General features: G+C 44.3%; 1 protein-coding gene across 7 annotated transcripts in view; it reads left to right on the plus strand.

The window, feature by feature from the left end:
* The window catches only part of atg2b (autophagy related 2B), an 84,383-nt gene that overhangs the window by 47,997 nt on the left and 21,246 nt on the right, over positions 1 to 15,140 (plus strand). For all 7 annotated transcript variants that reach the window (XM_078561947.1, XM_078561949.1, XM_078561954.1 and 4 more), the window contains 12 exons: positions 323 to 429; positions 789 to 881; positions 970 to 1,040; positions 1,728 to 1,804; positions 1,893 to 2,063; positions 4,479 to 4,629; positions 5,925 to 6,133; positions 7,522 to 7,748; positions 9,076 to 9,208; positions 11,350 to 11,544; positions 14,014 to 14,115; positions 14,806 to 14,890. In XM_078561947.1, coding sequence (XP_078418073.1) covers positions 323 to 429; positions 789 to 881; positions 970 to 1,040; positions 1,728 to 1,804; positions 1,893 to 2,063; positions 4,479 to 4,629; positions 5,925 to 6,133; positions 7,522 to 7,748; positions 9,076 to 9,208; positions 11,350 to 11,544; positions 14,014 to 14,115; positions 14,806 to 14,890 — 1,621 coding nt within the window. The remainder of the gene's footprint in view (positions 1 to 322; positions 430 to 788; positions 882 to 969; positions 1,041 to 1,727; positions 1,805 to 1,892; positions 2,064 to 4,478; positions 4,630 to 5,924; positions 6,134 to 7,521; positions 7,749 to 9,075; positions 9,209 to 11,349; positions 11,545 to 14,013; positions 14,116 to 14,805; positions 14,891 to 15,140) is intronic.

Here is a 15,140-nt window from a genome sequence, read left to right on the forward strand (position 1 = left end):
CTGCATCTGGCTTCCATTCACCACCTCCCTCGAGCAAGAAACCTAAGATCAGGAAATTAGGAGACCAGGATAGAACTGACCTCTCACTGATGTTGTAGTTCTCAGCACCTCAAGCTCCCTTAGCTCATGTACCTAAATAGTTTGGATCTCATTAGTTCATTTTATCTTGTATTTGAGGAGGGCTGCATGGCCAATTGATATAAGAATGTAGACTTGACATTGTGCTGTTAATTTAATGTTGTGACTATGCTGGTTTTGCACCTGGTTCAGAGCCTGTTTCGTGGACCCCCAGTGGGAGTAATTGCTCTCTCCCTCTCTGCAGATCGTGGATTTCCTGAATATTGCTGATGAACCCGTGTTGGGTTATGCTCACCCAGCAAATGCAACCACGTTCCACCTGCATCTCTGGAGCTGTGCCCTCGACTACAGGTGAGCAACTCCTCAGCACAAGATTTCTCACCATTTATTTTGTTGGATACATCAAGGTTATGTACAGCAAGATTTAATGCAAAGGTAAAACCTCTACACTGTCCCCTCAAACGTTCCCTGGGCAGGTACCGCATGGGTTAGATACAGAGTAAAGCTCTTTCTATAACTGGAGTCAAATGCGTGCCAGACTGGGTAATGATGGCAGGTTTCGTTCCCTAGAGGACACTAGAGAACCAGATAGTTTCATTGTCACCATTACTAAGACTAGCTCCATATTCCAGATGTATTAATGGAACTTAAATTTGGAGTAGAAGATACTGATGACGCCTGAAATGTATGTGATTGTGTCTATATTCCAGGCCACTGTATTTACCAGTTCGAGCACTAGTGACTGTTGAAACCTTCACGATATCCAGTAACATTGTATTGGACAAATACTGCTCCACACTCAGGTACTGACTGATCCCTTTCAGATTGTATAATTACTTTCTTTTTCTGCCAATTAACTATTTGCAATAAACATTATCTTTCATCTTCCAGAATTATTATCGATGATGCTGCATTGTACTTGTCTGAAAAATGCCATTCAGTTGCAGTAAATTTAAAGCAAGGTGAGATTTGTTTTATATCTAGCATTAAACGGGAAATGCCTCCATGGATTGAGGTATTAAAAGGGAGGCTGTCCCCACGGATTAGGGAACTAAAAAGGAGGGTGTCCCCAGGGGTTGCAGTACTAAAGGACGTTGTAAGCAGACATTGGAGTATGGAAGGTGGGTGTCCTCAAGAGTTGCAGTACTAAAGGTTGGGTGTCCATAGAGTTTAGGAAACTAAAAGTGGGGGTCCCCAGGGCTTGGTATACCTCAGTGAGTGTCAGCTTCTTCAGAAGAGGAGGGGACCCATACCCGAGTGAGGGTCAGCACCTTCAGGACAGGAGGAGACCTGTACTCCAGTGAGAGTCAGCACCTTCAGGAGAGGAGGGGTACCTGTACCCCAGTGAGAGTCAGCACCTTCAGGAGAGGAGGGGGACCTGTACACCAGTGAGAGTCAGCACCTCCAGGAGAGGAGGAGACCTGTACCCCAGTGAGAGTCAGCACCTTCAGGAGAGGAGGGGGACCTGTACCCCAGTGAGAGTTAGCACCTTCAGGTGAGGATCTCCTACCACAGGAAATTAGATTTTTTTCAGATTGTTTTTGTTGATTTTGACAGATTTCTGTTGGGTGAGGAAACAGTGTCAGTGAGTAACTAAAAGAAGGAAAATCCATTGACCAAGTTCACCTGGTGTAAATGATTTATTCTAGATTACGTACGAGTCCTGGACATGGGGTTACTGGAATTTCGAATTACTGCATCGAAGCCGACTGTGGAGCGAGAGAGGGTGAGGGAGCTTTATCCATGTAAATCTCACTGTTTCAAATTGTTTGTAGCAATTGGGTTTTTCCATTAAACTTTCCTTCTCTATCCAGTTTCAGCCCCGGTTTGAGCTTCGTTGCTCTAGTGACGTCATCCATATCCGGACATGTTCTGACTCTTGTGCTGCCCTCATGAACCTCATACAGTATGTGGCGAGTTATGGAGACCTACATCCACCCTCCAAACTCCACACCACTCCCGGAGCAGCAGCGCAGAGGAGCCGGGTAATCTAAAATACATTTGCAACACTCGTGTTTTTAATTCCTCGAGCTGGTGAGAATTCCGGCACTTTCACAGGCATTGATACATCTGTAGTTTGTATCTGTGGAACCAGCTGGTGCTGAACGGTGACCCGATGGAGAGCTACGGCAGGGCTTCCCAAACTGTGAGATGAGATTTTGGGGTCTCGAGCTTCGAGGCAGCAATGGCTGCCATGGAGCTTAGGCTGATTTCTGACAGCTACAAGGCCCCTTTAAACGCTTGGATTCTTTTTGTTGGTGGGTGTGGTGTGATGGACTGCTCTCTCTAGCCTGATTGCTGCTGCCAAAATAGCCCGTGACTCGGTCGAAGTTTTTAAAAATTTATTCATTCATAAGGTCGGGTGTCACTTGGCTAGACCAGCATTTATTGCCCGTCCCTAATTGCCCTTGAGAAGGTGGTGGTGAGCTGCCTTCTTGAACCGCTGCAGTCCATGTGGTGTAGGTACACCCACAGTGCTGTTAGGAAGGGAGTTCCAGGATTTTGACCCAATGGCAGTGAAGGAACGGCGAAACATTTCCAAGTCAGGATGGTGAGTGGCTTGGAGGGGAACTTCCAGGTGGTGGTGTTCCCATGGTATCTACTGCCCTTGTCCTTCTAGGTGGTAGAGGTCGTGGATTTTGAAGGTGCTGTTGAGGGAGCTTTGACGAGTGTTTTTGGCTAAAACCTGCTTTATCAACATCACCCTCTTCCCCACGCACCACCACCCCCCTCCGCCTAGTTTCACCCTGGGGCCACATGAAGTTTGAGGTATTAAAATGGGAGCATAGCAGGAAAAGGTTTGGGAAGCACTGGGCTCAGGAGTGGAGTTTGTCACAGGGAACAAAGGCAATGGCTTTGCTCTTCCCTCCTACTTTCACTCACCTTCCATCTTCCTTTCCATCCCCTCCCCCTTTGCCCTTCTGGCTCTCCTTATGCCTCCCTCCTTCTGCCCACATGGTTCCTTTATCAGCTTAACCCCTAACCCTACTCGATCAGAACAATTCAAGTTGATGTAAATTACCTTTGGTCTTGCAGTTTGTATTTCTAATTTTTTTCACACTCTTACATTCTTTCGTTAGCGCTCTTGCCCTCGCACACTCTTTATTTTCTCTTTCTGGCCATCTCCTGAACCTCAGTAACTGACTGCAGGGGATTCACGTTTTCAGGGCTGCTGCTGGGATAGAGTTGTGCCAATGGCTCAGCAATTCACACACGTGAACAGTTTAGGTCACCTTTTACAGCACATAACCAGGCCATTCTGCCCAACTGGTCTCTGCTAGTGTTTATGCTCCACACGAGCCACCTCACACTGGCTTCTTACAATTCTATCACCTTATCCTTCTAGTGGTTTCTTCCTCTTGTTTATCTAGCCTTTGCTTAAATACAACTACACTGTTTGCCTCAACTACTCCTTGTGGTGGTGTAGTGAGGTACATTCTAACCACCCTGGCTAAAGAAATTATTCCTGAATTGGATTTGTTAGTGACTATCTTATATTTATGGCCCATAATTTTGGAATTCCCGCACAAGTAAAACATCTCTCTGTCTACCCTATCAAATATCCTCCATAAGGAGGATTTTAAGGAGAGCTTTTAAGGAGCTCTATCAGGTCACTCCTCAGCACCATATCAATGCAATGCCTACGAAAGGGCCCATAACATCATCAACTTGGCAAAACAGCTAAACTTTAACCCTCCTTTTATTGTAACCAGCAAGAAAGCGTCCAATAAACAAGTAATGATAGGCAAAAATTCTTCATTTCTGTCACAAAGTTGTAGAGAGTCAGGTGCAGATGGCCGAGGACAGCTGGGTGAGATTTGATAGCTCTCACCAAGAATAGAGGAGGAATAGAAGATTAAAGAAAATGGTTTCTGGAAATATGAGCTGGCCACTAAACATTGTATCCTGCTATCTCTTGCTCTCTGCTCCCAGAACCTAGTAATATAGAAATTGCTAGACTGACCAATGCCCAGGGTCCATCTAGTTCACCTTCCACCAACATAGTAATCACATGATACAATGATAATGGAGTTATTGACTAATCACAGTGATCATAGAAACATAGAAAAATAGAAGCAGGAGTAGGTCATTCGGCCCTTCGAGCCTGCTCCGCCATTCAAATATGATCATGGCTGATCCTCTATCTCAACGCCATACTCCCGCTCACTCCCCATACCCCTTGATGCCTTTAGATCAATCTATGTCAATGAGTGTATAACAGACCCAGATATGAGGTGAAGAAAACTCCCGAAGCGTTGAGAACCACTGGTCCAAAGTCACATGTTTCCTTCTACTGCCTCATTCCCTGGTTCTGCCCCACCCCCAAGGCACACTTGCAACTTCATTAAATATTGCAAATCTGTTGCCCTGATGGATTGATTGTAAATGTTTCCTTTCAGGCTGGGTCAGGTGACAGCGCTGCCTGTAGAACCTCCGGCCTTGCTGAAGCTGAGCAGAAGCTCCTGCGGGACCTGATGATCGACGCCATGGAAGAGATGGACATCCTGCCGTCTTCGCCTCCTGCCGCTCCAACCTTGCAGCAATCAAATGGTGAGTGGGGAAAGTAGAGCGGTTAAATCAAGAGCTGAAACATTAAAAAGAAGATTGGTGGAGCATGAGAAAGTGAGAAGATCCTTCATTGGGGAGTGGGGTGAGACACAATACAACAGCAAAGAAAGGACAGCACAGAGGTTGAGTTTTAGATATGTAAACTCATTTCACTAAGAGAGCGGTACTGGATTTAGTAGGCTGCAAATGGATGTCCTTTAAAATGCTGCTTAAAACATACCTCTTCAGTTCTCTCTTATTTTGTAACCTCCTCCAGTCTCCAAGTCCCTCAGATATTCCCATTCCCCAATTCTGGCCTTTTGCATTTCCTTGATTGACGAAATGTACATTCAGCTGCCAAGGCCCTAAGCTCTGGAATTCCCTCCCTAAACCTCTCTACCTCCCTCCCCTCAAAATCTAGCTCTTCGGCCAAACTTTTGGTCATCTACCCTAACATCTCATGATGTTACTCAGTGTCAAGTTTTGTTAGATAACACTCCCATGCAGCGCCTTGTTTTACTATTTTTAAAGTGCAATATGAATACAAGTTATTGTAAAGGCCGCTTGTGACTTGAGTAATGTGTGAAGAGTCTCTGGCTGCTGTTTTGCAATTCTCTCTGTGAAGGTCTTTGTTTGAAATTCCAATGTGCAAATGGGAGAATGAGGCAGGGTGTAGTTGGTCTGGCATCGTTGTCTCAGGGATAGAAGGCTGCACAAGAGTGTGATTTGAAAGGGTTGAGGAAGACAGAAAGAACTTAACATCCACAGGACCAAAAAAGGGCATTGCAGTCTACACTTCCTGACAGTCCCACAGTTCTAGTGAAGCGTTCCACTGGCAATGCATTCTTCTTGCACACACTGATTTGCTGTGTATTTTCCTTGTTATATGTTTTCAGGTGGTAGCATTGATCTCTGCTTGGAAGAGTGAGGAAGGGCCAGTTTCATCCTGTACCTCCTGCATTGGTTTGATCAAAGGGACTCATTTGCCAATCTTGTTTTCTGCGTTGCCTCATGAGCAGCAACAGTGCAGGAGTGGGGCTGTTCTCTGGTGATTCTACACATTGTGTGGAAAACGTGTCTGCTGATTTCAGCTCCATTTACAGCTCCTTCGATAATGAAGCAGCCATGCCACCTGAATCGTATCTGGATTTGGGCTACGTGTAACATTTGCACCACATAAGCTCTGGGTCATGATCATCTGAAGCAAGGGAAAGACCAGTCATCTACATTTGTCTTTATCTGTGACTTTTCAAGGTAGGAATGAGAGGTTTCATTTGTCTCCTTTTACCCACCTTTAGGGATCTACAATGACCTCATTCAGGAACGAGAGCCGGCCCGGTCTGACCTTTTCCTCTTCCCCGATGAGAGTGGAGGTTCTTCGCAGGAACAGAGCCCAAGTTCCACCATGATCCTCCCTGAGCATCATGCAGCTTATCCCTCCTTCCCCAGCGAGCAGCCCGAGATTGAGGATTTCTGTATCTTGGAGGCACCAAAGATGGCAGTCACGGTAAATGCTGAAACGGGGAAAGAAACTGCGAGCAACTACTAGTGCCTAAAGGAAATGGGAGATTTGGATCAGATATCAGAGTAAGATGGTGAAATGAGCTTAAGAGGGTAAATGCATGGTCCAGTGGGTAACTGCAGAAGTCCCAGATTCCATTCCTGTTCATGGCTCAGTGGGTAGCACTCTCACCTCTGAGTGAGAAGGCTGTGGGTTCAAGCCCCACTCCAGAGATTGGAGCACAGAATCCAAGCTGACACTCCCAGTGCTGAGCTGTTGAAGATATCGTCTTTTGGATGAGATAAACCGAGGCCCTATCTGCCCTTTCTTGTGGACTGAAATGATCTCTTGGCACTATTTTGATGGAGAGCATGCAGTTTACCCCAGTGTCCTGGTCCACATTTATCCCTCAACCAACGTTACTAAATCAAATTACCTGGTTATTTATCTCATTACTGTCTGTGGGACCTTGTAGTGTGCTAAGCAGCTGTCACAGTCCCCTACATTGACCCAAGAGTGATTACAAAGTACTTCATTGGCTGTACTGTTGGGAGGCCCTGAGCTCAGTGAAATGTAAATCTTTCTTTCTTAACTGACATCAGCTTGAGCAGCTGCAAGAGGATGCTTGAACTTGCCCTCAGGGTTAAGGAGGGGCAAAAATCAGCAAGGTTCCGGTTCCTGATGACTGTTGACTGACCCCTGCTGAAAATTGCAAGTGAAGCTGCTCTTTGGATAGGGACAGAAATAGGTGCTGTGCTGATGCCTTCCACAGTTGAATAATGAGATCACAATTAGTGTCTTGGTTTATACTTGAAGAATGACCACTTGGGCTAGGTACAGAAGTGTGGGCAGCACTCATCAGTCATGATCTCACTATATGGTGGAACAGGTTCAAGGGGCTGAATGGCCTCCTCCCATTCCTATATTTCATATCCCAGCAAGGATGGAAGATGAGGAAAAATGTGTTAAAATGAGTGTACGATCCTGAGAGACTTTCTGAGGAAGGGACAGTGGAATCCTCATCTTATTCCATTCAGAGAAAAGATCCTAAGTAATCACGGTTTTATTTGCTGTGGGTTTGCCTCATGCAGTGTAATTTTTAAAAAATTACTTTTTATTTTTATATTTTTTAATTTATAGCCAGTGGGCATTGTGGCTTGGCCAGCATTTATTTCCCATCCCTAATTGCCCTTGAGAACTACCTTCCTGAACCGCTGCAGTATGTGTGTTGTAGATGCACCACAGTAAAGGAATAGTGATAGAGTTCTGAGTCAGGATGGCGTGTGACTTGGAGGGGAACTTGCAGGTGGTAGTGTTCCCATGCATCTGCTGCCCTTGTCCTTCTGGATGTAAAGTCTGAGGTTTTTAAAGGAGCTATTTGTCTTGCTTGGCAGAGAGAGACCGAGCCTGTAGTGAGGATGTTGAACTCTGGACCGATCCTTATCAAGGACGAACACTTCACACGACCAATCAAGAAGCTGGACACGAGCAAAGCACCACTGCACCTTCCAATCCCAGAGATCCGATACGTGGTGAAGGAAATCTCGGTCGTATGGCACCTGTATGGAGGAAGGGACTTTGGAACTGCCCTTTCTGCACGTTCTCCTGTTAAAAATATAATGTAAGTTCCCTATCATTGATGCTGCTGGACTTGTTTAATGTATTGGTAGCTGTAACAAAAATCACACGAGACCAGTAAGGTTATGTGCTTATCCATGGCCTCAAACTTCCATCAGCAGTGACAGGCCTCTATCCACTCAAAATTCACCACAAAATTATCTCTCCAAATTTTGAAATCCAGAACCTTTTATTGTAATAGTGGGGATTCTTTTCAGAGTTCAAAGGATGAAACTTTCACACACCTACTAGAATTATCCTAACCCTGAAATCCTGGTGACAGCAGGTGCAATGCCTGGACATATTCCTTTTGCCTGCAGAGGACAGGTCCCTGCATATGAATATATGTAGCTTTTAGCTAAAGCTGAGGGACAATAGCTTGCAGGTGCATTCGCCATGGCAATGTCTCGACCAGTCAAAGCCTACTTGCCAACAAATCAGCATCCCTTTTCTCACACATTATTGTTCCCTTTGAAATTTGGCATTCTTGCATTTGTCCTGATGAGTGCAAGATGAAAAGCTTTGACAACATGTCTCTTTCAGCAATATTCAAGTTCCTGTACTACCAAGTGACTATATCATTTGTATGTGTGTACACACATGTAAAAATGATGGACTTGGAAAAAAATATACACGTACATGCGTACACACACCAGGACTTTCCCAAATGACTGACATTTGCTGAATCCTGCCATGTTGAGTTTCCGTACTGACGACTTAGACCAGTCCACATCATCAACATGGAGGCATCCTGTAGAAGCCCAATTGAAAACTTAACATCAGTCAAGCAATGGGTTGCCCTCCCAACCCACAATTCACAAGGCAGCCTTCATTGTGTATTTTAAGAAGCAACAGGAAAATAATAATTGGTCAGTTGTGTTGAGGCAACATGTACTGAATGTACAATAGTTCATCGGTGAAAGGATGTATCATTCCTCTTAAGACCTTGGGTGATTCATGAATACTATGCTTAGTATACAGTATTATTGTATTGAGAAAGCCAGGTACAAGACTTCGTTCAGATTGAAAAGAGTAGGAGAGTAAATGAAGTAAGTCAGGAAGTGGTGATTCTGTGGCACCAAGGCTGGTTTTAAAAGTTTCAAGATTGTTGGAGGATGGGGAGATTGAAGGAGATGAGTTTCAGTTTTTGGAGTCCTGGGAAGAATGGGCTAAAGTTGGAGACAGTGAGTTAATCTTGATTTATGTGAGGGGAAACCGTAGTCTTTCAAATAGGACTGGTGCTGTGTTGCTTCGGTTTAAACTATCATTAATACAGAGCAAATAGTCAATGATGCTTACTGAAGTACTTACCTGCTGCTTTTTTTTTGTAGTACTAAACCTGTTTCAAGCTCTTCCCAAGGCTCCCCATCTCAGCCTTCAGCCCGCCACAGTCATTCTGCCAGGCATATTCAGGGTGGACCTGGGAGGAACCACGACATCCTGATGGAGATTCAGTTCAGTAAGGTAAGGGATCAGTATCATGGAGCTGCTGACCTGTGAGTACCATCCTTGGTACTGCTGCTATTACACTAGCTGAGAGTTTTCACTTCCCTTTTCCATATTTAAATACTTGCACGTTTTGTCATGTGTCACCTGGCAGCAAAAGCTTTCCATTTCTTTCTTCATAGTTCCTTTTATTTCTCCCCTCTCTGCCAGTTTTATCCTATTTTTAAGGCATCAACTCATTATTCCCCACCAGCACTCTTGGGTTAGGTAAGCGAGGTGCGTTTTTTAGGGAGAGCCGATGCATTCCAGGACAGGCAAACAGAAACTGAATTTATGTAGGCCTCTCAATGGGTTGATTTGAGGATGCTGATGGGTTTGTGTGTATGTCAGACCCATGATTCACCCAAAGGGGGTGGGGGGGGGCTAGATTTTACACCCATTTTGCCTAACCAGCCTCTGAGTGTTTAAGCGCCACATGAAAAATTTAAAAAGGCATTTTAATAGCGCCTTTTACAACCTCAGGACATCCCAAAGCTTTGCAGTCAATTCAGCATTTTAGAAGTACAGTAACTCTTACAGGAAAGCCAGCAGCCAATTTGCACATAGCAAGCCCACAAATTGCAAGGTGATGTTGGTTGAGGGATAAATATTGTCTCAGACACCAGGGATAATTCATCTGTTCGTCAAATAGTGGCTGTGGGACCTGAGAGAGCAGATGGGGCCTCAGTTTAACATCTCATCCAAAAGACAGCATCTCCAACCTGGATTCTTTGCTCAAGTGTCTGAAGTGTCACTTGAACCCACGACCTTCTGATTGAGAGACTGGTTACCACTGAGCCAAGCCTGACAGCTAGAGTAGAGTATTTCCTTTTATCATCTGGGAGTTCATTCCACATATTGGTTGCTTCTTATGTGAAGAACAATTTCCTGATATCAGTCCTAAATTTATATTTTGCTAGTTTGTCTGTATTTCCTTGCCCTGTTCTTGCCATTTAATTTAAGGTAATATTCCAGAATGACTTTTCCCATTCTTTTAAGAATCTCAGACATCTTATTTCCAGACTGAAAAACCCAAGTTTTTCCAGAGTTTCCTCAAATCTCAGACCCTGGCCTTGACAATCACTCTGGTGGCTCTTCTCTGCCCTGCCTTCAACACTTGAATCTCACCCTGTGTCTCAGTGACCAGAACTGGATAGAGCACTAATACGAACATATGAATTAGGAGCAGGAGTGGGCCATTCAGCCCCTCAAGCCTGCTCTGCCATTCAGTAAGTTCATGGCTGATCTGATTGCGGCCTCAACTCCACTTTCCACCTGCCCCTGATAACCTTTGAATCCCTTGTTTGTCAAGAATCTCTGCACCTCTGCAGCCCCCAGAGCATTACCCTGGATCTCTGGAATTGTAGTCCAGTAACAATACCACTATGCCACCACCTCCCCCCAAATCTTATATGTTTCAATAAGATCACCTCTCAATCTTCTAAACTCCAATGGATACAGGCCCAGCCTGTCCAACCTTCCCTTGTAAGATAACCCTCTATCCCAGGTATCAGTCGAGTGAACCTTCTCTGAAATGCTTCTCATGTATTCATATCTTTTTTTAAATAAGGAGACCAAAACTGTACGTGGTACTCTAGATGTGGTTCACCAAAGCCCTCTGCAACTGTAGCAAAACATCCCTACTTTTATATTCCATTCCCCTTGCAATAATTGACAACATTCCATTTGCCTTCCTGCTCAAGGTGGGATTGATCAGAACTGGACACCTTATTCAAGGTCGGTCTGACCAGACTACTGTAGAGCTTGATCCTGGCTTCTCTGACTTGCATCATACTGTTTGAACTATATTTAACCTACGATTAGCTTTGTTGAACTGTATTGGTTGGACATGTTGAACATCAAGTCTTAAAAAAAAACTTGCAGGATCACTTTCAACCTCATCCTAAGCCACTCAACACCTTTTCTGGTGCCTCGCCCATATCCCAATGTACAAAATGTCTGTACTTAATCCATCCCTTCACCCAGTCCCTGTGCTACAATTTGAACAATAATTTTTTGCTAGACTTTAATTTGGTAGCAGTCCTGCAGAAAGAATGACATTGTGGTTTATTTTGAAGTCAGGTTCACCTTTTGATGTCAAACAATATCTTTTTTTAAAGGTGAAATTTCAGCACGAAGTTTACCCTCAGTCAGATTATGATGTAGATCCAGGTTCGACAGAGCATCCCATCTCACGGCAGGTCTTCATCGTTCAGGATCTCGAGATCAGAGACCGTCTTGCAACATCCCAGATGAACAAGTTCCTCTATTTGTACTCGAGCAAAGAGCTACCAAGAAAGGCTCATTCCAATATGGTGAGGCGTACGCTTGGGAGCAGGGAACTCATTTAGGGAGACCAGAATGCTTCAGTAGCCAGGTTGTCTACCTAACCTCTCAAGGGGTGTGGTGGGTGGATGGGTAGTGTTTGCTGTATGGGAGTGTTATACATGGAGCTCAAGGAATGGGTGCTCAAATATTGTTTCTGTCAATGTTGCCTAAAGCAGTTAGGCTTTGGAGGGGGTACAGTGAAGATTCACCAGAATGATAGCAAGGCCAAAGAGGTTAAATTATGAGGGCAGTTTGCATAGACTAGGCTTGTATTCCCATGAGTTTAAAAGATTAAGGGTGATCTAATTGAGATGCTAAAAGGATTTAACAGGGTAGATAGAGAGCAACTGTTTCCTCTATGTTAAACTTCTTACAGCCAGTTGGTGAAGGAGACGACCAGAAGTTTTAAATTTATGCACAAAGTGAAACATGACAGATGCCTAGCTCCTATCTATATAACCCACCACCAGTGTCAATAAGTGTCTCTATACTTTTTTTATACCAATAAAACTAATTAACAAATTGACAGCCCCTTAAAGGAGAGTGTCTCTTCATATGTGCCCAAGTAATTATCCAATGAATGCCCTCCACCTGTATACACTTAACCCTGATTTATCCAATTAACAGTTTGGTGGGAGATTCCAGAACAAGGGGGACAATTAAAATTAGACCTGGGCTGTTCAGGTGTGGTGTGGAAGCACTTCTTCACACAAAAGATGGTGGAAATCTGGAACACACTCCATAAAAATGCTGAGGGCCAATTGAAAATTTCGAAACTAAGATTGCTAGGTTTTTGTTAGTTAAGCGTAGTAAGGGCTATGGGTCGATGGAGTAAAGATACAGATCAACCATAATCTAATTGAATGGCTAAATAGGCTTGAGGGGCTGAGTGGCCACTTCCTGATCCTTTATTCCACTGGTTGCATGACCTGCTAGTTCTGCTTACTTTGGGATGATCCTAGGTTTGATACCAGGCCTATGAACCAAGGCAGCAGTTTGGGTTCTTAATATTGACCTCAGTGCTGCCTTGTGGTAGCTCCTGTCCACCATTCAGTGAACCCCTGCTGAAAAGTGCATGTGAATAATCTATCAGGAGGACAGGATCAGAGTTGACTCTGATACCCTTAATTCACTGGCTACGGTTCATGGGATGAAGAATGGAGCTGTGGATGGGGTAGTAGAGAATCTGGCACTGTGAAACATATCCCAGCTTGAACCAGAGCTTTGAGGAGAAGAAAGTCAGTGCCTGTAGAACCTATCTCTCCATTGATCTTAATTGATGGGGGAAGGTGCTTTGCTGTGGAAACTGGTTGGAAGAGGACCTTTCGGATGTCCTTAAAGCACGCCTGAAGAGGTCAAACATCCCTGCCGACTGGTGGGAGACCCTGGCTTGTGACTGACCAAAACAGAGAAGGCTCATCTGGGAAGGTACCAAACAGAGAGAGAAACTTGGTCAGGGATGTGCAGAGGTGAAGTCGAGGCATCAGAGGGACAAACCTCCAAACAACCCATCTACCCAACCATTCAAGCCCCACCTGCCCGGCATGTGGCAGAGTCTGCACATCATGCATCAGACTTATCAGCCGTTTCAGAACCCATCAAACCAGAGTTGGAAGCAAGTCATCCTCGATTCTGAGAGACTGTCGAAGAAGTAGAAGAACCTATACCAAAACCAGATTTTTAAAAGAGGAAAACTGTGCTGCATAAGTAATCGATGACCCTCAAGAACAACACGCCACATAGGATAAGGAGGAAACCATCCAACTCCTTGAACCTATTCCACTAAACTATTAGATCAACTCCATTTAACCAGCTTTTCTCCATGTCGTTTGACACTCTTGATAGAGAAATCTATCAATCTCAGTCTTGAAAGTTCCATTTGACCCCAACATCCACAGCCTTTTGGGGCCAATTTCCACTAGCCTTTGTGTGGAAACATTGCTTTTTGATTTCACTTTTGTTTTTATTCCTTGTTATGTGAGCTTTACTGGCAAGGCTAGCATTTATTGCCCATCCCTAATTGCCCTTGAGCAAATGGTAGTGAGCCGTCTACAACTGAGTATTTTGCTTGGCCATTTCAGAGAGCAGTTAAGAGTCGACCACATTGCTGTGGGTCTGGAGCCAAATGTAGGCCAGACAGGGTAAGGACAGCAGATTTCCTTCCCTAAAGGGTATCAGTGAACCAGATGGGTTTTTAAAACAATCTGGCAGCTTTATGATGCCAATTAATTGTAGATTTATTCATTGATTGAATTTAAATTCCTTTAGCTGCCGTGGTGGGATTTGAGCTTATGTCTCTGCAGCATTAGTTCTGTCAAATCTGGTTTAACATTTTAAGTACCTTGATTAGAATATACTTCAGCCTTCTACGCTCAAGGAAATATAAGCCATGTTAATGCACACAGTATTGCCTTTAATTAAATAATTACATTAACCTCTCACTGTCTCTTCTCCAGCTAACTATTAAGGCATTACATGTGAGTCCAGATTCCACTCAGACGCCTCGTGAGTGCTGTCTACGCATCACGCTTATGCCCCTTCGACTAAACATTGATCAGGTTGGTAAAACAGAGACTGGGAGAATGCAAGTTTGGGAGGGGAAAAATGTCCATGTCCTAACCCTAATCCTACTCTTTCCAACAGACTGTATGGGGTTTACTCTGAAGTGAACTGGGGAAAAGCTTCCCTCAACCAATATAAAGCCTTTGGGTTCACTAACTTGACCCTGAATGGTCAACTCTACACTGTGGTTGTTCATCTGACGATGGATAGGGATGTATACCAGCTCATGGTCAAGTGCCTGGGTACTGTGGCTCAACAGACTCCTTAACCTGAACTGTGATGGAATGTCTCTCCAATGACTTAGTGGCTAATATTGGAAGGAGCACAACGAAATCAGACCCCAAATAATCAGCTTCTATAGAATCCAAACCCCGATAAGTACAGTCCCTGTAGGACCATACTCCAATAAGGCTCAGTGCCTGTAGAACTGTACACCAGCAAGGGTCAGTGTCCCTAGGATATAACACAATTACTTCAGTAAAATGATGTCCGCCTGATGTTGGCTTGTGATGTTTGTGGCTGTGAGAGAGGGGAGGAGTTTTTTTTTTAGGTTGTAAGCTTAAATCTTGAGTTTTTTTTCCTGAATACTCAGAACAGATTTATGGGGTTTTTTCGATCCTCCTGATTATTTTTTTTTTGCAAGTTGTCCTTGATCGATTTTAATTTTCCCTTCTGTCCGCATTCAGGATGCACTGTTTTTCTTGAAGGACTTTTTCACCAGCCTAGCTGCCGAGGTGGAACTGTTAATTCCTCCAGAGCCCGTCCAGGAGGGTGAGTATCAACATTTGATAATCAGACCACAGAGACAGAATGCCAAAAACACGACTGTTATGAATGAAAGCGGGGGGCGGGGGGGGAGTGGAAGGAAATCTGAGTGAGTTCCTACTCCTGATCACTGGAGAATGAATAGGAGAGGAAGCAGAAGAGAGATTTGTGGGCAAGGACCTGTCTGTCTGTTTGCTGTGCTAACTGTGATGTTTATTTACCTCAATAACACTTAAAACTCAAGAAAATTATTTGA

This window comes from Cetorhinus maximus, chromosome 18, assembly GCF_964194155.1.
Source record: "Cetorhinus maximus chromosome 18, sCetMax3.hap1.1, whole genome shotgun sequence".
Lineage (NCBI taxonomy): Eukaryota > Metazoa > Chordata > Chondrichthyes > Lamniformes > Cetorhinidae > Cetorhinus > Cetorhinus maximus.